Source organism: Asterias rubens, chromosome 20 (genome assembly GCF_902459465.1).
Source record: "Asterias rubens chromosome 20, eAstRub1.3, whole genome shotgun sequence".
Taxonomy (NCBI): domain Eukaryota; kingdom Metazoa; phylum Echinodermata; class Asteroidea; order Forcipulatida; family Asteriidae; genus Asterias; species Asterias rubens.
Window position 1 is genome coordinate 10,560,358 of NC_047081.1, and position 24,168 is coordinate 10,584,525.

At 39.8% G+C, this 24,168-nt stretch overlaps 3 protein-coding genes across 3 annotated transcripts; all 3 read left to right on the plus strand.

Annotated features, from left to right (window-relative positions):
- The first annotated feature begins 176 nt into the window (after nucleotides 1–176).
- LOC117303597 (trichohyalin-like) lies at nucleotides 177–10,840 on the plus strand. Its single transcript, XM_033787804.1, has 15 exons — nucleotides 177–265; nucleotides 958–1,187; nucleotides 1,847–1,991; nucleotides 2,374–2,514; nucleotides 3,007–3,115; nucleotides 3,796–3,893; nucleotides 4,200–4,279; nucleotides 4,940–5,146; nucleotides 5,833–5,907; nucleotides 6,809–6,909; nucleotides 7,616–7,743; nucleotides 7,995–8,150; nucleotides 8,605–8,832; nucleotides 9,235–9,327; nucleotides 9,566–10,840. The coding sequence occupies exons 2-15, from the start codon at nucleotides 1,057–1,059 to the stop codon at nucleotides 9,623–9,625; spliced, it is 1,752 nt and encodes a 583-aa protein (XP_033643695.1). The 5' UTR covers nucleotides 177–265; nucleotides 958–1,056; the 3' UTR covers nucleotides 9,626–10,840.
- Nucleotides 10,841–11,423: 583 nt separating this feature from the next.
- On the plus strand, nucleotides 11,424–17,196 carry LOC117303910 (retinol dehydrogenase 8-like). Its single transcript, XM_033788363.1, has 5 exons — nucleotides 11,424–11,688; nucleotides 13,828–13,996; nucleotides 14,620–14,799; nucleotides 15,648–15,741; nucleotides 16,395–17,196. Exons 1-5 carry the CDS (start codon nucleotides 11,593–11,595, stop codon nucleotides 16,699–16,701), a joined length of 846 nt encoding a protein of 281 aa, XP_033644254.1. The 5' UTR covers nucleotides 11,424–11,592; the 3' UTR covers nucleotides 16,702–17,196.
- A 366-nt stretch (nucleotides 17,197–17,562) lies between these two features.
- Nucleotides 17,563–22,829, plus strand: LOC117303840 (tRNA methyltransferase 10 homolog A-like). Its single transcript, XM_033788227.1, has 7 exons — nucleotides 17,563–17,639; nucleotides 18,329–18,534; nucleotides 18,672–18,858; nucleotides 19,472–19,621; nucleotides 20,351–20,497; nucleotides 21,116–21,221; nucleotides 21,943–22,829. Exons 2-7 carry the CDS (start codon nucleotides 18,353–18,355, stop codon nucleotides 22,389–22,391), a joined length of 1,221 nt encoding a protein of 406 aa, XP_033644118.1. The 5' UTR covers nucleotides 17,563–17,639; nucleotides 18,329–18,352; the 3' UTR covers nucleotides 22,392–22,829.
- Nucleotides 22,830–24,168: the final 1,339 nt, after the last annotated feature.

Consider the following 24,168-nt stretch of genomic DNA (forward strand, 5'->3'; position numbering starts at 1 on the left):
GCAACCACAAAATGACCTTTGACATTATTGCCCTTAGCAACCGTAAGCCGGTTTGGTTGTCTGTTCTCTGACTCACTACGGTATTCCTTTTACATGATGATATAGGATCGTTTATCAGACTAAATAAAACAGCATGCTGACAACGCAGACGGACGCCCTCTACGGCTCAAAGAATTCGACGAGTAATAAACCAGTTGAGGTGAGAGAGAGAGTTCCAGTTTCTGGTATAAGAAGTGGAGGAGTTTCCCCTTTTTTGAAGAAGAACGTAAGTAATCAATGAATGGCCATTATAAAATGAGAAATTTGCTAGGTATTGAAATTAGTGGCCAAGTGTGGTATTTTCCTATGTTGCGTTTTGACGTCATTTTTGTTTGGTTGTTGAGACTTTGTTGTGTTGTTTATAATTGATTGGGGTGTGTTGCCGTCTGTGTAGTGAGGGGGGGGGGGGTCAGAGTTCGGTGTCAGTAAGTAGTTGTGGTGGATTGGAAGGGAAGGGGGTCACTTGAAGTCAATGGAAGATTTAATTTTTGTATAACTAAGTTATATTCTTCCAAAAAAATCATACCTATTTAAAGAAAAAAAAATTCAGATTCAACAAACAACAAGTTTGTAACATACATGTATTTAAAAATGGCAATAATATTAATAACTACAAAGAAAACTATTTTTAACCAAATGAAAGTTGTTAATAAATTGAATACAAAAAGTTGCAAATGTTACCTATATATATATTTATATTGTTTATTTGTTGTTCAAGAAATTGTGGCTGTGAAAACAAAATCGGAATATTTGTTAAAATCTAGCAACTTTTGTACAAAAAGACATGTCAAAATATTTCGTCAAAAAATGAAAAGTGAAAAGTTTTGTGTTTTGCTTTTACTTAGGTTGTTTTAATGTAGTTTGTTTCATCATGGAGGTAAAAATGGTTTCATCGACTTTTTTGTTTCTATTTCGCAGATGGAGTTCCAAAATTGAAATTGTAGAGGTCCACCTTTAATTCTGTCGTCAAAATACATAGCCTACAAAAATTGAGAAAGTGGTTGTTACATCACCACCATGGCAAGTGGAAAGCTTGTGATGCCCTTTGATAGTAGCCAGAAGATGAAGTCCAGGTACCAGACCCTTGCGTCCGTCGGTAGCGACGAGCCGGAAGGGGAGGAGGCCAAGGAGTATGCTGCTTTCTTGAGGTAAAGAGTCATGTTCCCTGAGGAATCCATACAAACTAGTGTTCAGGCCGAACGCACCAGTCTATTTAAGACATTTACCTCAATGTGGTTATCAAAGAGTTCTGTATTGCGCCCCCCCCCCCCCCCCCCCCCTCCTCCCTAAAAAAGATCAAACAACCAGTAGGTTTCTTGGAAGATATTCTTGTAGACCAAAAGATGTGGGTCTTGTTCTGGAGCTGATAAAGGCTGGTGGTACTGGTACCTTTACCAAATACCCGGACTGCTTTGGCTAGTGGAGCTAACTGTTTGTCGATATAAAGCTTTGCTGATTGTCAAACTTGTGACTTCAGCAGCAAGGGCTTTGACAAAATCAAAGTTCAGCAGTCGAAAGTTGCTTCCTTAGATTTGCAGATATTCTTGAATCAGATCCGACACTGACAGATTCAGAATATCTGTTGAGTTGAAAGACAGTGTTTTGGCTCAGGATGTGATTCTTGAACTTGCACAGGAACGTCTTGAGAAAGGGCAATATTGCCGCCTATAGTCTCTTCGTCGTTTATATCAAATCCCTGGTTTCATTTTTCAATTCACTCCTTTTTTCCCGATACCTGAATATTCTTGAGATGTAACTTGAATATTCTGAATATTCATGAGATGTAACTTGACCTTTCCATCCACAGAGAGCAAGAGAGAAAATGTGGTCCCGACGGCTACCTGGATTCCAGCAAGTACACTCACTCCTTCCAGGTCAGAGGTCAAGTGCTTGAGGCCAAGAGCAACAAACCTAAGAAGCCTGAAGATGAAGAACAGCCCAAACAAGCACAGGTTGGTCATCCAGACAAAACAAAAAATGCCAGTCATTAATATTGTATTAGAGAGCCGCCCTCAATGTCAAAGTCACTTTTGTGATGCACTAATTCTTCAATAGATTGTGTCCTAGTAAAGGCACTGGATGGACACTATTTGTATATACTCAGAATAATTGTTAAGTATAAAATCTTACTTGTAACAATGTGAGAAATGGCTCCCTCTGAACATGGGGCTATAAGTCCATGCTCTGAAGTAACAAAGGTTTTGAGAAAAATGTAATTTCTCACTCGATATTAAAACAGAATTGTCATTAATTTAACTTGCAATTCTGCATTGTTATAAAAAATTTCTTCCATACGATGGTGATGAAACACTTCTACTTTGAATTTTCTTGCAGATTGGTTTGTTCGGGACTTCAGCCGGTGGCAATGGCAAGAAATTGGAATTGAGGAGATCCAAAATCGACACGGTGGTGGATTTATTGAACAGAGTGGAAAAAGACAAGGATGACTACGAGAAGAGAATGAAAGTCATCGAGGTAAATGTTTTTAATCACTTATCATTTATTAAACCTAACTGCTAACTTTTTATCTAATTCTACTGAAAATTCCCTGAAAATAAAGCAATCTTTCCGTGTTCAGATGAACAAATTTGAAAATCTCCCCGATTACGAAAACTTTTTTCCCGTTGAATGTAACTCTAAATCTCCCTGATTGTTGGACAAACTCTCCCTCATTGCAAGATGGAAATGTTGGCAGCACTGGCGATCAGGTTGGTGTAGTGGTGTCAGGCCTCGCCTTCCACCTCTGGGACCCCGGTTTAAATCACGCCGAGGGCACTCTGTTGATTGGGTTTTCATTCCCTACATGACTGCGTGAGTTTTCCCTGGAATAATTCTCGGGGTTTTCCTCCCACATCTAAACTGAAATTTCTTCTCACGGCTCTAATAAGAACGTTGAACCATCCAAATCCGAAAAGTGCATTCATCACAGTTTAATTAACATCAGTGAAAATGTTTTTTTCCTTATAGGATCACATGTGGCAGCACAAACAGGAAGAGCGAGAGCTGAAGAGATCAGAGGGAGACATCATTAAGAGTCAACACATGCTACGAAGAACCATGAAGGACTTTGAAATTGGTGAGAATTCGGACTCTGGTCCCATCCAAATTTTCCACAAACTTCCTTTTGAAAATACATATAGATGTGGGAGGAAATCCCTGGTAGGGAAAACCCACACAGCCGGGTTGAGATTGAAAAACCCAATCCTCATATAAGGCTCTGGTTCGGGCTCGAACAGGGGCCCAGGTTAAAGGCATGGAGAAAACCACTGAACCAACCTGACAAAGACATGAACAATCTTTCTCTAAGAGTTGGGTGGTTCTGTAAAGAACCGGTGGTTGTAACAACTCAACGCGTAAATCCAATGCTCTCATAATCGCCTCTTGGAGAAAGGTGGACACTGGACACAAAGATCACTGCAGGCTTTAGAAGTATAGATGATGTATCTATGTTTACATTCACACTGCCCTCTGTTGACAAAACACTGGACATGTCATGGCAAAAAGACGCGTAGTCATGGTAAGATTGCGTGTACTTTCTAGCTGGCTGCCACAACACAAAGGTTTTGCCCGTGGTATGCGCGCGAATCATGTTATGGTTTTCGAGTGACGTCAGAGGTCACATCGTCTATTGTACATGAGGATTCCTCTATGATATAGAGAGAAGGTAAAGCCTGAGCAGATCTTACAAGATTTTATCTCGACCATGCAAAGTTTGAAATCCTATTATCATCTTTTTTGTGTTCTTTTTCTGTTCAGGGATAAGTCGGAAGAAGCAAGCAGAAGCAAGAAAGATTCTAGAGAACAAGCAGAAGGAGTTCTTGATCACGACGGAACACATCCAAAAAAAGGAAAATGTATGTATTCTAAAGTTTAATATGAGAGGGAGCAGGGCTTAAGTTTAGGGGAAGTCCACTGGGCTTATGGCTCAAAATGTTTACTGGATAAGAATTCTTTTACAAGAGGGGAATCAAACAAGAAAAACTCCTGACCCACGGTCGAAAGTTTGCTGGCACGACACCAAAACTCAAGCCTGTGGTTCAGTGACTCGAGAGAACATTGTTTTAAAAATACAGTTTGAGAGAGTATATTTTCTAAAGACAAACCCATTAGGAAATTTGTTTTGTTGTTTTCATTTGTTTGTTGTTTTTGTTTACCTGCAGGCGACAAAAGAAAGGATCGAGAAGTCCATCAACAAAGATCAACAGATCAAAGATGAAGATAGAAAGTCTTACCTCACAATGTAAGTGTACTCCTTATATAGCACCTGTTTCAGACTGAATAAAGTACATGAATAGTTTGACGCCTGAAACAGTTAGGATCGACTGGACGCGCTAGATGTCGAAAGATCAACTGTTGCAGTCGGTCGGAACAACTCTGGAGCGCCTTGGTTTCAGACGTCAATCTTGATTGGGGTGTGTTGCCGTCTGTGTAGTGAGGGGGGTGGGGGTTGGCGAGGCTGGCGGGCCAGAGGGTCAGAGTTCGGTGTCAGTAAGTAGTTGTGGTGGATTGGAAGGGAAGGGGGTCACTTGAAGTCAATGGAAGATTTAATTTTTGTATATAACTAAGTTATATTCTTCCAAAAAAATCATACCTATTTATAAAAAAATCAGATTCAACAAACAACAAGTTTGTAACATGTTTGGAACAACTCTGGAGCGCCTTGGTTTCAGACGTCAATCTTGTCATGAGCTGAACCTAATGTAAACGTTGTGTTAAGTTCGCCTGTCTGAAACCAAAATTTAACGGGGTCGACCCAGAGTCGCTCCTAATCTATTTAAGTGTGGCGCGACTTTGGAGCGCCTGTCTGAACTGGGTGTAAAAACAAATGAAATTTACTGTTTAGAGTTGACAGAACAAATTTGTAACCGTTTCCGTTTTGATGAATTATTTTGCCACAAAGTGGGGACCTGGAGAGGAGGTACCGCACAAAGATGAGCGAGATCGAGCTGAGACGATCCGAGGTGCAGAAACTGAGCGAGGAGTTCACAGACCGTATGAAGACCAAAGAGGAAGAAACCTTCAAGCTTAACAAGGAGCTTGCCGACATCGCTCTGACCATCAACATGGAGGCCCAGAAGCAACGCAAGATGGAGGTAGAAACTAAGAAGTAAGTTGAAGCTCATTGCTCTTACGACAAGATAATCGAGCCCGCCCAAGGGCCCCCCGAAAATTTGTTTGGTTTTAGATGCTCTGTGGTGCTGTCTGCTTAATCCATTGATTCAATTTATTGTTTTATTCATCAACAATATTTGTTGCAGTGATTCCTGAACCTGCCATAGATTTTGTTTTCATTCAAGTATTTTTTCAAGTATTGTATTTATTTTCTATGTCAGTTTGGAAGGGTTGTTTGAAGCATGAAAATTGTTCCAATTGGATGGATGGGTTACTTGATACCTCCTAAAATCGAGATGCAGCAATGGAAACAAAATTGTATGGTAGAATTTGTTTTTATTTTTTAAACAAGTTTTTCGGTCGATGACAGTACTCCAACTTGGGGAAAGCTGGAGGAGGCAAAAAAAAATGAGCAGAAAAAAAACAAAAAAACAAAATTATAGCAGAAAAAAGGAAGGGTTTGACTAGTCAGCGGGACCACTTGTCAAGGTGTTTCAGCTGGTCCACCGCGGTTTCCACTGGCATTTGGCCAGCAGACACTGGTAGCCGCCACCAATGGACTGAGTATCCAGCGAAATCACCGGCAACCGGCGCTTCTGGACAACACTGTTGATCGTCTTCAGTCTTGTGACTTTTTTTATGAAATGCTTGAAAGAAATGTTTGGTTTTTTGGGTTTACAGGGATGGAAGAGGAGACTCTAAGGACAAGATCAAAACAGACAATGAGATGGAGGCCCAGTTTGAAGCCAAAATAAGGTAACATCTTTGATTTAAATCTGTATTAAGCCTGGCTTCATACTTCACGCGAATGCGATGCGAATTTGAGGTGAATTTGACGTCGCAACTTAATTTTCGCTGCGATATTCACAGAGAGTTGAGCACAATGCAACCCCTGCGAATTATTTGTTGCAAATTTTTGGCGTCAACATTCATATCGCATTTGAATCGCAGTAAGTATGAGCCAGGCTTTATTCATAACATTTTTCTGTGCCTAGGAAACCATGAAAAAGGCTAGAGAATGCTAATTGAAGTGTCGAGAAGACCCATACAGTTCTTATTAGGACCACCTTGTTCCACCGAAAGAACCACATCTGATAAAGGTTCCTGTATAAAGAACCATGGTTCCTTTAATGGCAAAGTATACCTTTGTATTTTGGAACCGTTCGATTGTTCTTATTCTATATAAATGTACATGAACACAATAAAACCAACCTGTGAAAATGTCTTTTCAAAATGTGGTCTCGTTTTTGAGATATCGCCAAAACTCGTAGGCGATTATGTCCACGCTGGAATAATAATCCCTCATAGGAATATGCAATCTTAGCAGTGTTAAGTGGTAACCCTATTCAGATTCCAATTTTTAGGCTATTTTAGTTTTTTTTGTTTTGCATAACTACATTACTGAAATATTTCTCCACATGCTTTTTACTATCAAAAGCGGGTGTAGGCTTTTTAACCAAAGATTTTTTTGGGCCATTAATTTGAAGAGTGATTACCAAAGGTATACCTTTAAGTAACAGTATCTGATAATTGCTCCTTTAAAAAACACCCCAGAAATCACAAAATAAAACTGACTCAACCCAGTCTCTTTTCTAGTCCGAGTGACAAATTGTTACTCATACTTCACTCGCTGCGCTATTTTGATCCTTCTTTACAGGAAGAACTTCAACAAGTCTGGTCAATTTGAGACCAACAAAAGACGCCTGAGTCTAGACTTGGTCCAGTCCAACGTCAACATGTTAGAAAAGAATAGAGATGGTAAGTCCATGAAGCATGGAGAGAGAACCTCGGCCTAACTTTAGAGAGTTGCTTGAGCACAAATATAAGCTAAGCAAAACACAGTGATGCTAACCAGAATAAGGTTACCAGCCAAACCATGATGTCACGTGTACAATTTGTGACTGAAATCCTGCACATTACTATAATAGATGTTAAGCAGGGATTTTCTAAGAGGTTAAATACCTCTATGAAATACGGCCCTACTGACTCTCTTAGTAAAACTGCTTAAAAGCAGACAATAAGGATCAGCACAATAAAGTTTCGTACGCTTTGTTTCCCCCAAACAAAGAAGGGCAAACAGTACATACAATCTCACATAAAAACAAGCTTTCTTCAGTGCCACTTTTGTTTCTAGCCATCATTGAAGCTAGTGTGTGTTAAGTGGGCATTGAATAATTTCTCACCATTATAAGTTATCACACAAGCACAACTGGAATACGGAAAAATAAAGAGCATCTGCGTTCCATTATTTTTTTCGTATTTCGATGAGCAGCACGTGTGAAAACGTTTTTATCTTCAAGCAAACTTGGTGCGTGACATAGAACACACAAGATGCAGGTAGTGATATGGGCCATGCAATATAGGTTTATACCACCATTCCATTCTGCAAATCTGATTGGAGGATTAGCGCGTACTTGAAGATAAATAATAATATCACTGATTCTGTTTATTTGATGTTGTTTAGGTGGCCGCCAGCTACTAGACACCAGAAATCGTCTTCAAGACAACCATGTTACCCAGCGGAAACTACAGGAGGCAGCGCTCAACGCCAAGCTGGACCTCACAAACAAGAAGATAGAACAGAAACTCCAGGTAGGTCAACTTATGACCCTTATGTCAAAGTTAAAGTTAAATGGACTATTCTTCCTGTGTGGACATAATTCGCTCCAGATTTTCAGCAATTTCTCAAAAACAAATTCTCCTTTTGAAATGAAATTTTCAGATGTTAGTTCTATCTTGTACAATCTACATTTTTATAGGATTAAAACAATCAAATGGTTCCCCTAACCAAAGGTATATTTTGCTTTTCAATTATACACATTTTTTTCTTCTTCTATTTTCAGAGTCACGAAGCCAGAAAAAGTCGCCGGCTTCAACACATCACAGCACTGAAGAAGAAAGAGCACGAGAAAGAGTTAATGGACTGGGAGGAGCGCTTTAGTAAGAGGCAGTACGACTCCACACGCAGAGGCTATGAAGATACGCTCAAACATGCAAAGGTAAAGGCACTGCTGTTCAAATAAGACAAATAGATAGCAAGATGTAAACAAAAATTGTATACAAATATGGATTCATAGGAGTGAATGGACCATCCCCCCCTATTCCATTTTGCCAAGTGCCCATTTTCATTGAGCTGCATAATAAGCAAAAAATACTGCTTGACACAATTCTGTTCGAAATGAGCTTGGGTGTGGTAACCTGACTCTCGTAGGCATAATTGTGTTGTGCTTAGCTGCTGTATGTGCTTAAGCAGTTCTATGATATAGGGCCTAGGACACACCACCCTAGAAGCCAGTTCATACGCAAAACGATTTCTCTTGCATCATAATTACGCCTACCAAATGCTGCCTCACCGTAAATTGCTTTGCATTCTCACTTTTTTTTCCCTACTATTAATGAAATGACTCAAATAAACAAACCCCTTTTGTATGTTATTTTATTCCCATTTTACAGAGAACCGTAACAAAACAGGAAGAGATCGAGCACGACTTGTCCACCCGGGTCAGAACAAGCGAGTACGCCCGCAAACAGAAAGAGCAACAGTGCAAGAGACTGCAACAGCAACTCGCCGAATTGAAAAGAAAGAATGCCCAACGGATCAAGGAGCAGATGATCGAATGCTCCCAACGAGAGAAAGAGCTCGAGCAGAAGATCCTACGAGAGCAATCCGAGTTATTCAAGGTGGGTTTCACAAGTTTCAATATTTTATTTTTTATAACAAGGGACGTCAGCAGATAATTCTTAACAAGCATTTGCTTTAACTCTGCTAGTTTATACATATTTCTCTCGTAGCAATCCAGTCTGTTTTTCGTAAATGTTTTCTTGTTACCTGTTTGTCTTGTCTCCTTTTTTGTAGTTTGACTGTCTAGGAATTTCGTCATTGTCTTCTCTCTTCTCAATTGGCTTTAATAAGAGCGTTGAGATCATGTTTTTTATTTATTTATTTTATTTATTTGATATCCATCAGCGTATGACCACCATTTACAGATATCATTTTAAAAGAGAAACAGATAAAACTAAATATAAATGTATATGTGAAAATTATATCTAAACCCAAATCCAAATTTGTTGTTTTCCTTATAGAGCCATGTAAACCGTGAGGAAGGATACGTAACGTTACAACAGCATCGCATGATGATGAAGGAGGATAGAATTATTCTAGATGGCACGGCTAAGGTGAGATATATTTGTCTTTAGTCCATAGTCCAGATTGGAGGCGGATTGAAGTTTGTACTGTGTGAAACGGGTTGAACAAAATCTCCGGTTGGGAGACCCCAAGATTTTGAACAGTCTGAAATGGCCTAAAGCTAAGTTAAATAATGGTGACAAAAAGTATTTAACACATGACAAGGATCAGTGTGTGGGAAATTTAAATATAAAAGTTAAAAATTGCATTTTTTTTGTTTTTGTATAGGAGCATGATCGATTATTAAAGATTGGTGAGAAGACGGATCTACTAGGCAGCTACCCTTGAAGGTGTTTTTCTTCTTCTTGACCTTCGTGATCTGTTTGACCTCCAACTTTAGCTTCAAGACCAATCCGCTACTAACTTAAGTATTCGAGCCTCCCTCAGGAATAGTGGACTTTGAACCAGTGTGATTGAGGTTCGATTCCAACCCACCTCTATCTAACTTGAACTTCAGGACCAATCCGCTACTAACTTCAAAGCATTCGAACCGCCCTCAGGAATAGCGGACTTTCAACCAGTGTGTCCGAGGTTCGATTCCGACCCACCAAAAAATACTATTATGTGTGTGAGTGTAAGATGCCGACGAGCTTTTGTCTTCATATTTACAGCGAGAAGGTTGATGATTTGCAACCATTTTCAGCATCATGCCGTTTTTTTTTTTTTTTTTCTGACGCTTCGGGCAAAACATTTTCCACAATCATCAGTCTTGTGAATTTGTATGTATATTTTATCAATTAAAGAATTATGCTATTGGTTAATAGTTGTATATATTTGTATCTACTTGTTTAACTGCTGTTTATAAGTAACTTGTATTTATTTGTGTCTTCATCACAAAGCATCTGAATATATTTTGAGAAACATGTCACTTTGAAGTAATGTGTTTTTGTAAAAGATCTGTCTTCCTTTAAGATCCACATTCAGAACTTCTCCAAGAAAAGCCTCGCTATATTTTCAAAAGCTGTCTGTACAATATTTAGGGACAGCCATTGGATCGGCACCTTATTGTTAATATTGATTGATTGACTGATTGATTGATTGATTGATTGATTGATTGATTGATTGATTGATTGTTTGATTGTTTGAAGGTCTGTTATTATGATAGATCAAACATATCTTTCGATTGCCATTTTTCACAGCTTTGTAACAAAAAAATGCTTCCACGAGATAGTATTTATATTTTGATCAAATAATGATATTTTTGTCAATCACTTTCTAATTTCATATTATTTTGGGAAATAACATTGCATTGATCTCGTTAGCAACAGATAGTTTAAAATCTCCCATTTTCCTCCTTGTTTCTCTTTTTCAAGCAACATGTGCTCCCCCTTGAAAAATAAAGATAATTTTTATTGAGTGGAGGAAAACGATGTTGACATACATAAGTAAACTATTTTAACAAACCTCTTGTGCTTCATACTTTCTGAGGATAAAACAATGCTTTTGTTTGATAATAAAAAAATGACTGACGAGTCTTCAAGAGATGTAGGATGCAGACAAATAAATGAGTGCATGTGTTTTACAAAAACGTTTTCTTTTGAGTAAAACTTTCTTATCCACCAATGAACCAGTTTCTATGGTTTATAGATTTGATTTGTTTCGGCTGTTCAAGAAAACAATTCATGGCAAAAACAACTTTGGAGTAGAAGCCTATATCAGCGCATGTTGAGAAATATTTTACGTCGAAGTAATGCGGTTATGTCAACAGATACATTACATGGATCATTATTGCCCAATATTTGCGCATCTCATATTGCTATCCTAGTTGAGCAACCTGAAGGTTCTAAATTCCTAAGGTATACTTTGTCTTTGAAGTTTCATGCCCCAAGGTTGTAAAAATAAGGAGTTTGCCCTTTTGTTTTCTCTCTCAGCACGATTCCTGACACACATTATGCTGTTAAAAAATACGAAAAACAAACACAAAAACCTTTGCATATATATTGTGCCACGGACAATGGACACTGAAAAATTGTTTGTAAATGGTTGCTAGATGCCTTATTTACCGATTGTAGAGATTTATATTTAGATGGAGCAAATAATCCTAGTGCGTCAAAGTTCACATTGTATTTATAACTGATAAGCCACGGGCACTGCCGATGTGTTCTGTTATTTTAAGGAAAGGCCACAGTGCTTTCAGTCCAAAGCTGTGAAACACAGGGTCACTTTTTGGGACCACTCACCCGTAGGAACTAGTCCACCGTGCACTAGTCATTATTTCTGAACCGTTCAAGAGACCCGACGCACCGTTCACAATCATGGGGAAAAGCACCGTCTTGATAACTGGCTGCTCGTCTGGGATTGGGCTCGCAGCTGCTGTTATGTTAGCACAGGATCCCGAACACAAGTACAAGGTAGGTATATATCAACCTTCCAAGAGGCCTCAATATGGATTTGTGTGAAGAAACTGTACAAAATAATTGATGCATCACGACACTTTACAAAATGGTCATTCTTTCTCACTACAAATTGATAAACATACAAAAGGGTCACTTTGTGATTTATTGGGTAACAAACTCGCCGAAAAATAAAACATAAATACACGCACTGTGTGTATAACTCATAGGCTTAAGTAGGTGAATAAAGGATTTTCACTTGACGAATTTTCTATATTATCCCTAGTCTTGGTGCAAGACGTTTCTCGTTCCCTTTTCACGCACACTGCGGCCAATTCACCGACAGCGCGCGCACCGACTCACCTGACTTATAGTCCACTCACCGCCGGAGAAACGTCTTGGTCCGTGTGCATGTTTGAGTTATGTGACCTCACATACATATTCAACGTGTGGGTCAACAAAATACTACGCAGGCGCACAACTGAAAACAGACAAGCGGGCCAGCCTGGTAACTTGCATGCACCCGACGTGTCGAGAAAAAGCCTCACTGCATCATGCTACGGCAGGAACCCGGGGAAATACACACCATGTTCGTTTTGTGGCGCATGCAAAGGCGATCACTGATCTTTATGTTATTATTAATTAGAGATCAGCGGTTGCGATCGATTGTTAGAGGGAAGAAATTGTCAGTCAATGAAAAAATACTTTAACAATATTGCTGACCGCATCGGCAAGACTCGAGGAGTCGAGTGTTTTATTTGCAGATGAGAGAACTTGTAACTTGTATGGGTATATTTGCACATTATTTCGAAAATAAAGAAAGATATCCTGCATGGCTATCGGCACTTAATTATAAAGCACAGTTGATCACAATCGTTCGCCAAAATTGTCCTCCATTACATGTCACGTCTAATTGTGGCCAAGTGCGTGGGCAAAGGATATGTCTGACATGTACATGTACCTTCTTGTACACATGCACACAGTACACAACCGAATGCCAACGTGGTGTTGTGGCTGGGCTTCTTATCTTCGCGAAGACGTGTCAAATTACTCATAGGCTTAGATATTTAATGGTGGTCGACCACCGGTTGATTTTGACCAAGCTGTGTGAGTATGATACGGAAGTTTCGGATGTAGTGTTTAGTTTTTTCTGCATAAAAAGTACTTTCAGGCACTGTGACCCTATAATTATTTGTACCTACAAAGTTACCCTTTGGACTAAGACTAAAAATGCCAGAAAATCCCATGTTCGTGTACATCGATCTATTTTTGTTAGCTCTGTTGCTAAACATCCTCGTTCTTAACATTTTAAGATTCCATTCCCCTCAATTAATTGCACTTACAAAAATTCTCAAAATCTTCCCCAAAAACGTATTTTAGGGCAAACTAAAATTCGCACATCGTTCTACAGCAATCATGTTTACAAAACTTAAAAGACGAACGTAAATGTACAAGCCCTACACACCAACTAACATTCGAGGAAGCCTGGCTGTTTCTGGTTGCGTTGCACCGAAGACGTACAGATACCAGACTGTGGGAAATTATGCTGATACTGCTACGTCAGAGTTATGCAGGCCTAGCGCAGCACGGAATGATTGGAATGTGCTCGGAATTTCCCGAGCGATCAGCAAACGGACCAAGACGTTTCTCCGGGGCGGTGAGTGGACTATAAGTCAGGTGAGTCGGTGCGCGCGCTGTCGGTGAATTGGCCGCGGTGTGCGTGAAAAGGGAACGAGAAACGTCTTGCACCAAGACTATATTATCCCTTAACTTGTTTGTGCCCTCTTACTTTACGCCCGCCCACTATATATCACCGCGTTCATGATGGGCTGTCGAGGGCCCCCGATACTCTGTGGATGAACTCTCACCCACGTAACAGTACGAGCTGCGCGGCATGCACTCTCTGAAGGCAGGGTCGATTTCACAAAGAGTTTGTACAAGTCCTAACTTTAGTACTAGTCCTAAAAGAGATATCAAAAACGTATAGCTAGTCCTGCGGGACTAAGTCTTTACTCTTTCCACACTTTTGATAGTTTCCGCTCATCAGCAACTTTATTAAACCCTTGGTCATGTAGGCGCCGATTTACTCACGGTAGGCAAAGCAGACCCATCAAATAGTTTTGTCAAAACTTTAGAAAACTACTTTTTTCCCCGCAGGTCTATGCAACCATGAGAAATCTTGCATCGAAAGACAGTCTGGAGAAAGCTGCAGGCAGCGCCCTCAACGAGACCCTCTTCATCAGAACGCTCGACGTCACTAAGGACGACACAGTGACGACATTGGTTGAGGATATCATTCGTGAAGACGGAAAAATTGATGTCCTTGGTAAATTTGTGGGTGGGGTCGAATGGTCAGCTCTGCTACAAAAAAGTAGGGTCATTATACAAAAGCCATGGACAGACCAGAGGCCTAAGCAGCCAGCATAAAACATGTGTTACCTTTTTGGTTCCAGATTCTTTCTTTAAATAAGACCGGTAAACTTCTGTACCTATTTTCATACAGTGATCTTTTCTATTATGCATGCATGCGTTTGCTATTGACAACGAAGTTTAATATCATATTAAATAAACATACAATATTTTACCCTGTTTTGGCTTGTGTCAAGTTGAAAGTTTAAGTTGATTTTTGTTTCGCAAAAAAGAGATAATCACACGTGCTTGGTCCCCCCCCCCCCCCCCCCAACACACACACACACACCCTTCATGGGATATATTGACGCTATGGCGTGCCATGTGTGTGTCTATACTTATCAGGTAGATTTTGTTCTTTAGAACTGTCTTGCTACCACGGAGTAGATTTTCGGAAATCTGGACACTTCTCAGTTCTTAAAAGATCTGTCCTGCTTTTTACTACATGTACCTGGGCGGAAGGTAGAAAATCGGCCAGGAGTACTTATTGTTGCTTTTAGTGGATCGTTATAATAACTTCCCCCATTTTGTTTCCACTAGTAAACAACGCAGGAATCGGTGGCACCGATGGTATCCTGTACAAGTCTATGGAGTGGAGTCAGGGAGTGATGGATACCAACTTCTGGGGCGTTGTGCGGCTCACTCGGGCTGTGCTCCCCTCCATGAAGGAACGAAAAGCCGGCAGGATCATTAACATCAGCAGCATGGTGGGAATCAATGGTACGTGCGTACCCCATAACGCCACATTAAAGAAACTCGAGGGTTAAAGTTGTCTAATTATTGTGTTCTACATTAATTTTTTTCTGTCACCCCCGCGGCACACTACAAACAGTCATTACATTTTACCCTTTTGTAAATGGCAATGCAATTTGTGTTACAAAATATAAGGGAAAAGTGCCACTCAATTTCCAATCCCTTCCGCGGATCATTTTGCAATGGGAGACTTTGGAACGCTAGGTGGCAGCAGACCTACCAGGTATGCGCCCATTACTGAGAACAATGGAATTTACCTGGTAAGTCTGCTGCCTCCAAAGCGTCCCAAAAGTCTCCTATTGAAATGTAAAAAAAAAGAGGCTGTTTTGCCAAGGAAGGGCCATGCAATCCACTGCCCATTCGTCCTAGACAACCGTACACACGTCACTAAAAGAAAATTAAAACGGAGTCACAAAAATTAATGTGTATGCCATCGTGTTCCAAGTTACAATGCTCGAACCCTTCTAAGTATACCCAACTAGCATGGGGCCAGTTCACAGGGTTGTGTTTTTAGCTGGGCCAGGCTTGTTTACTTTCTCGGTAGAAAATTGTTATACGGACAAAGTCCGACCCTGTGTACGTCTTTGTGCGGACTGCACACACCAATGGCGTTAAAACTAGACGATTATGTCCAAAATAGTTTTAGAAAGATAAAAAGTATCCATCGTGGGGTCATTGGATGCTGTTTTTAAAAAGTTATTTTTGTGGAGAACAGAGTTGGTGTTTTTGATTCACTTACAATTTTCATATTAAAATAATTTACATTTAATTATTAAATAATATTAAAATAATTACATCAAACTTGTTTTCCGCAGGGTTGCCTTTCCTCAGTATTTATTCAGCCTCCAAGTTTGCAATGGAAGGGTACACCGAATCAATTGCGCCGATTTTATTGGCCTATAACATCAGGTAGGCCCCCTAAGCTCCTCGTAAAAAAGTACCTTTTAGTTTGCCCGTCTCTTGCAAAAGTGACTTTGGTAAATTATGTATAGCTCTTGCAAACCTTGTTATTACGATTTACGAAAAATACAGACGATAAAAGGCACTGTTAAAGGCACTGGATACTATTGGTATTAATTATGCAAAATAATTGTTGGCATGGCAACATACTTGGTAACCAACAAATGAGAGCTGTTGATAGTTTCAATCTTTGTGACAAACGGCTCTCTCTCTCTGAAAAGTAACGCAGTTTTACAGACATAAAGCCTTTTTTCGGCATCTGAAAGTACACAAAATGCTCGTTATTTTTACGGGAGTGTTCATGGCCTTCAAGGAATCCGCGACCAAGGGAGTCGGACCCCACCAGTTGCTAAAGACTGTTCACACGAGTAGGTAACTCGCTGCTAACTTCACTGCTAACTTCGCTGCTAAATATTCACAGCGGGTGTTTGATTGACAAAACGATCGCTAAAAAGTGCCCGTTGCTTTCACAATTGAGGCATGGTCGCAGTTGCCAGCTTTCGGCTTCTGGTAGTTTTCTCTGCTATAGTATGTTGAAGAAATCTGCATGTAGGCCTATTCTAATACAACCCATCATTGCTTTGTTGGTATCATGGTTTCAGGGTGAGCCTAATCGAGCCAGCGGGTGTCCTGACCGAGATCATAACCAAGTACAAAAGCATCCCCTTCGAAAAGCACGTGGAGGGTTATGATGACGTCATGAGGGGCATGTATATTGAGATGATGACCCCGAAGCCAGGCTCTATGACGGCCAGCTTACAGACGGCCGATGACATCGCTAAGATAGTCAAGGAGGTGACCGAGAGCGAGAGCCCACACCTCCGGTACCAGAGCACCGAAGCGGTGGAACAACTTGCCGGGCGGAAATGGGTCGATCCGACCGGGGATAACTTACTTAAGCCGAAGTAAAGTTGACAGCAGCCCAGTTTCACTTTTTGACACTTTTTCCACTCTAAATTTTAATGATTCGCACACACTTGTCCTTAATTATTCCTATGGAAAAACAGTTTTACAATAACTTTTACAATGACTTTATATTCTAATTTGTAACAAATAAATAAGCTTAATAATCTGATCCCTGGGGTGATCCCTGGCTGCCGCTTCCCTGGTATCGTAAACTTATGTGTGATACCTGGCTATACGAGAGTACAGGTTGAATGGTTTCTGAATGGTATACCTAACTAATTAGATATTGACAATATTAATTTTGTATAATAAACTTCAAAGGCTGGTTTTTAGTAAATGTTATTCATGTTGAAAGCCCATCCACTAACAATGAACAGAACCCCAAACCAACGCTTATTATGATAAATATAAAGTCTGTCAGCTTCTTGAAAACCCAAATAAATATATAACAAAAATATATTTTCGGTCACACAATAAACTTTAAATTTCTTTGTCAAATTTTGGTAGGTCAACCGTTTGGAATCTTTACTAATTATTCCCGAGAAGTCACCCCAAAACGAAAACAATGTGCCTTTTCCCAAACCGATTTGCTGTCAGTTTTCGTGAAGCACTCACTTCCCCAAAGCCATAAAATGACCATTATTTATAAGCGCAGTTGAAGCACAGAACCCCCGGGTTCGGGTAGACTAATATTTGTACACAATCTATTTAACTTTGCACGACCCTCAAAAAATTCGCTCGTCCCCAGCGCCAATTGCCTTGCACCCGGGGGTCTGTTCCGATTTTCGGTTGTTCGGCCCACCACCAGGTCCGGGGTTAACGGAGGGCGCCCTCTATAGCTGTGTTTACGTCACACGGCCACATGTATAATATGCCAATGACTGAACTGAATGAGTGGTGGATCCTACTGTCCGATTTAGAACTTGTTTTTGTGTGTCTGGGTGAGATTAACCTCGATTTATATTATTGTAGGTTTTGATGTTATGCTATGGTATAGAAATTTGCCACGTTTGTTTTTGTTTTCGTTGTTATATTTATAAATTAAAAATGGTTGATTTTGCCGGTAGCGTACAAAGTCCAGTTTCCGGACAGCAGTTTATAATAGCACTTGTAATTATATACTACATGTATTAAAAAACACCGTGCACCAAACCAATAGCGCTTATTGGGTCATAATAAGAAAAAGTTTCCGTATGGATGGCGCCACCACTTATTCATTCGATATGAAATAATATAGTTAGTATCAAATTTACCTCAAGATATCCCTTTTTGTAAAAATTAGTGCAAAAAAAAGTCACAAGTGGTGGTGGCGCCATACGGAAAGTTAGCCCATAATAAAACTGTCGGGAGGAGAGTTACGTTATCGCAACTGCTTTAGCACTAGCAGTACACTTACACTGGTTGAATGGCTTCTGACTTGCGCACCTGAGAAACTGCAGAGAAACAAAATATCCTATAGTTGGTGTAAATAGAGAGACCACCAACAAGGTTTATTAGATTTAGATAGCTCAGCTGGTTGAGCGCCAGCACATCAATCCAGAGCATCACAGGTTCAAGTCTCGCTGTAGTAGTTATTACTTTGTTATTACAATTGCCATAATAATGTCTCATCTGAATTTTTTTCTCAAAGAACTTCAACCACTCTCCATCCTTCATGGAGGAAATCAGCCCAATTAAGGACGGAGCTAGCAGACTCGACAACCAAGACGAAGCAGGGGAGACCCACGATGAACAGGAGGAAGCGATCGAGGAGATTGAGGAACATCAAATATCCAAGAGAGAGCTGAAGAGGAGGATTAAGAACGTAGATTGGAAAGAGAAGAGGATGGCTAAGAGGTAAGTAGATTGGATGGGTTGCAAGGAGGTTAAGGGGGATGGAACATGGGGAAGGGAGGTCTAACAAGCCACCAGAGCCAATTTTATAAAGATGTTTAATGACATTCATGACATTCATTCAATGTTTGTCTCTGCAGGTTAAAAGAGCGGGAACGAAGGAGGCAGAAAAAACAACAAAAGAGCGCAGAGTCGGCATCGGATGCAGCTTTGGAATTGACGGAGGATGGTGGCGCTGTTATTAAGAAGCGTCGCATGAAGGACCCGGAGGCCAGTGACATCAGAGTCGCTATCGATTGCACATTTGATGACCTCATGAATGACCTGGTATGCATTTATTTTAATTTTTGTTGGGCTTTGGATTCAAGATGTCCATGACTTTAATGCCTGGTTCGAACTTCCTGGTGAATCTGAATGCAATATGAATTTTGACATTACAAACTGGCAACGAAGAATTTGTAATAGTTTGTAAACACTTGCTGCGAAAACAGCCCTGTGACGGCAAAATTTGTACCGCAATTGCAGGAAGAATGAACTGGGTTGAAGACTTCGTTTACACTAGATCCAGAAGGTGGATCAGAACCAAATTAGGGCCTTATTTCATGCGCTTACGAATTCTGCACTTCCAATCACCATTCTCTGTCAACTATGCAAGCACTAAATATCGGCGCAGCTGAATAAGCCTAGTAATGTGCCATTATGGACACACGAGCACAAGGACTACTAAGGACATTTTATCTGTGCTCAAGAACACAAGTGTCATGACCGAGATTCAAACCCACACTTCGAGGACGTTACCACCAGGACTTGAATTCAATGCTCTCAACCACTTGGCCATGACACCCTAATCCATGACTCTACCTTTGAACTTATCGAATGTACAAAAGTGAATTTTGAGGTATGGACTAGTAAACTTATTTTGTGTTTCATCTGTTGCCAGGATATGAAGAAGCTCTGCAAGCAGCTGCAGAGATGTTACGCCGAGAATCGCAACGTCAACAACAAACCAGTGCAGTTCTACATCTGCGGCCTCGCGGGACGATTCCAAGAGATCAGTGATCACGTCATCAATGGCTACAAGAGCTGGGATGTAAGTCAGCCTCGGCGGCATTTCACTTTCGTAAAAAAAAATATTCCGCAAACTTTGTCACGACAAAAAAAGAAGAGCTCTACTGTCTATGACTATTTTGACATTTCTACCAATCCTGTATAATACCTTTAATCATCCCTGGGCCCATTGTTATGGCTCTGACTACTGCCAAATTATCATCACCATTCTCCGCTTACTGTGCAAGCACCGAGTTTCTGCGCTAGTTGTAAGCGAAGAAAGATAGTAATTGGGAGTACACACATGCTCAGCGAAAAGTTCCCTGTTAACCCTTTGAATCCCTGTTACCCCTTTGAAATATGCTTGACTTGCGCAAAATTCTCTGCCTCCATAAGCGCTGAATTTAGTGCTTTAAGGCACAGGACTCTATTGGTAATTACTCAAAATAATTGTTAGCATAACAAAATCTGAAAGCACATCTGAAAGATTTTGTGGTGCCAAAATCAAGCATCTGAAAGCGCACAACCTACCTCGTGTGACAAGGGTGTTTTTTCTTTCATAGTTATCTTGCAACTTCGATGGTCAATTGAGTTCAAATGTTCACAGGTTTGTTATTTTATGCATATATTGAGATACACCAAGTGAGAGTACTGGTCTTCGACAATTACCAAAAGTGTCCAGTGTCTTTAAAGCAAATCCATGAAGTTGGGCCCTGAGTGAAGACAAACATGACTGAAGATTGATTGATATTTGATTTCATCGATTAAAAAGGTCCATTGGAGAACGGACGGCCCAGAGGCGGCTTTTGGAAAGCAGAACATCGTCTACCTCGCTGCGGAATCTCCAAACATTCTGACTGAACTCCGACCTGATCGAGTGTACATCATTGGTGGACTGGTTGACCATAACCATCACAAGGTAGTTAAAAGGATTTGGGTACTTTTTCAAAATGTCCACAGATTTACATAAAACTTACAGGTTTTGAAGATAATGATAGTGGAAAGCTTCCATTTAAATTACTTACTGAGGTGCTGTAGTTTTTGAGAAATGAGTAAAACATTGTCATGAAAATACGTTTTTACATGCTCATAATTTTCATCTCACGAGACGAAAATTATTTTCTTGACATTGTTTTACTAATTTCCCCAAAACTACAGCACCTCAGCACATAATATTTTCAGGAAAGCTTTCTACTATCATTATCTTCAAACTGTGTAAGTTTGGTGTAAATCTGTGGACATTGTGTTTTTTGTCCGACAAAAAGTACATAGACCCTTTAAGGTCGTGTCCGAAATGGCGACTTTGGCTACAGCCTACGGCTAGATCACACACATCTGCCTATTCTTCAACACTGGCAGACGCGCTGATATTAAAAACTTAAGGGTAGTCCCAAGTTAGGCAGGGTTTTCAAACACTATGTGGACGAACACATACATTGTATGAACACTTTCTCGGTTCTGAAAAAAATTCAAATGTTTCGAATTTTTTTTTTAGCTAGCTATAGTAATTTTTTCAAATTTGTGATTTGTTGACTAGAATCATTGTTATTCCCTCGCCGTGGAGCGCGGTTGGTCTCATGCTCAGCTCCCGATCAGCGAGTACGTCAAGCTGAGAGACAGAAAAGTGCTGGTCATCAATCATGGTATGTAAAGATAAATAGGGAAATAAACATGACACAAAAAGAGAAGACGCTCAGGCCTTGCACTAACTTTGTTCCTTAATTAGCCCGTCAGGCTAGTCAGCTGTACCTTTGACTCAGCCCGCACAAATTTTCACTAGCCCTTGGTGGTGACTTGGCACTCTTGACTAGTGATTGCACGTTGGGCTAGTGTCTAAACCGAGACCTGTCACTGGTTCAAGTCCCACTCTAGTCAAATTGTCTTTGTTCAACCCAAAGTCATTTAAAATTGACCTAGGCAGTTTCCCTTGTGGTTTATAATATTTGATAACTAAACAAGATGCTGGTCATTGTAAAAGAGATAGGGAACCTGCCAACATTATGGCTAGATAGATCAGTTTAAAGAGCACCGACACATGCATTTGGAGGTCACAGGGTCAAGTCTCCCACTAAGCAATTTTTTGGGGGGTCAGGCCCCCATAATTTCACCCAGTGAGTTTCAAAGTATGATATTTCTCGGTTACTTGAACTTGCACTTGAACACTTTTTGGTGATGATTGATTAAGTCTTCCCTGTAATTTCTGATTCAAATTTGTATTTAAACATTAATTTACAAAGTTTTTCTAACCTCCTCTTTTAAACCTCTTAACAAAACCAAGTAAAAAGTACCAAACTCTTCTTCATCTAACTGCCAAAGTGTAAAAAAAAAATGAAATGTTATTATAATTTATTCTTTATTCTCAAGTTTTTGAGATCCTTCTTGCCTTTATCAAAACCAACGACTGGAAGGAAGCATTCTTAAAAGTTCTACCCCAGCGGAAGGTAGCCGCTTTCAAAGACCTATCTGGAGCAGTCGATGGAGAGGTCGAAGGTCACGAGACAGCCGAGCCCAAAGGAGAAAATTTGGACAAATTGAGTCATGATGACAAAGAGGCTGTTCTCAAGAACCAATCAGAAGTGGCTAATGAGGAGGTCAGAGTGCAAAGGTCAAGTGGTATTAACTTTGAGGAGATGGTTGATGCCTCGGAGAATCAATCAGAAGGGGCCAGTGAGGAGGTCAGAGGGCAAAGGTCGGATGAAAACAGAGATGAACAATCAGAAGATTTGTCAAATAGTGAGCAGGTTGCATGGACGAAAATAACGACAGGGGAAGACGGTTCATGTAAAGGTACAGACAATACTTCCAATAGGTAATTAAGATTATTTTTGACTGGCTATGTAACGCAGTAACGGGTTGGTCGGTCAACTATTTCCTGCTATGATCATAGTTATTCTGTGCTAAGAAGATCTTACAGGGGACCTGTTACAAACAGTTCACATGAATGTGGCATTTTGGATGGTAATCAGATGTTGCCAAATACTTTGCTATATGGGTCTGTGGGATTGTGTTTTTCTCCCGGTTGTGGCCAAGAATTGTTTTGGTTGAAATAGCAAATAACCAAAACCATGATTGGTTACAGCTGCCAAAACGCATCAATAAACTTAGTATCAACCATAGAGTTATATATAAGAACTAGAGGGCGCACTGGCCTAATACGTGACCTGGCATGCGAGCAGGCGGCCATTTTCTAAGTTACAAACACAGGCATCGCAATTAATTGTTGTCTTGAAAATTAAAATTGTTTATTTAAATTGGTGTGTTTCCTTTGTCGTTTTTGTCTATACTACTTGCACATTTTAATAAATTTTTTAGAACATTTTCAGGCAAAATTTGAACAGTAAACAAGGTGAACAAAAGTTCACAAGCTATAGCCTTGTGAACTTGTAAATTTTGGCTGATAGCCTTGTGAATTTTGTAAAATTTTGGCTGAAAAAGTTCACAAGGCCTTGTGAATTTTGTCAAATTTTGGCTGAAAAAGATCACAAGGCTATGACCTTGTGAATTTGGTCAAATTTTGGCTTGAAAAGTTCACAAGGCCTTGTGAGTTTTGTAAAATTTTGGCTAAAAAAGTTCACAAGGCTATAGCCTTGTGAATTTTGTAAAATTTTGGCTGAAAAAGATCACGAGGCTTATAGCCTTGTGAACTTTGTCAAATTTTGGCTTGAAAAGTTCACAAGGCTATAGCCTTGTGAACTTTGTCAAATTTGGCTGCAAAAGATCACAAGGCCTTGTGAATTTTGTCAAATTTTGGCTGAAAAAGTTCACAAGGCTATAGCCTTGTGAATTTTGTCAAATTTTGGCTTGAAATAACCAAGTTTGTCAAATTTTGGCTTGAAAAGTTCACAAGGCTATAGCCTTGTGAATTTTGTAAAATTTTGGCTGAAAAAGTTCACAAGGCTATAGCCTTGTGAATTTTGTAAAATTTTGGCTGAAAAAGTTCACAAGGCTATAGCCTTGTGAATTTTGTAAAATTTTGGCTGAAAAAGTTCACAAGGCTATATAGCCTTGTGAATTTTGTAAAATTTTGGCTGAAAAAGTTCACAAGGCTATAGCCTTGTGAATTTTGTCAAATTTTGGCTTGAAATAACCAAGTTTGAAATAACCAAGTTTGTCAAATTTGGCTGCAAAAGATCACAAGGCCTTGTGAATTTTGTAAAATTTTGGCTGAAAAAGTTCACAAGGCTATAGCCTTGTGAATTTTGTAAAATTTTGGCTGAAAAAGTTCACAAGGCTATAGCCTTGTGAACTTTGTCAAATTTGGCTGCAAAAGATCACAAGGCCTTGTGAATTTTGTAAAATTTTGGCTGAAAAAGTTCACAAGGCTATAGCCTTGTGAATTTTGTCAAATTTTTGCTTGAAATAACCAAGTTTGTCAAATTTTGGCTGAAAAAGTTCACAAGGCTATAGCCTTGTGAATTTTGTCAAATTTTGGCTGAAAAAGATCACAAGGCCTTGTGAATTTTGTAAAATTTTGGCTGAAAAAGCCTTGTGAATTTTGTCAAATTTTGGCTTGAAATAACCAAGTTTGTCAAATTTTGGCTTGAAAAGTTCACAAGGCTATAGCCTTGTGAATTTTGTAAAATTTTGGCT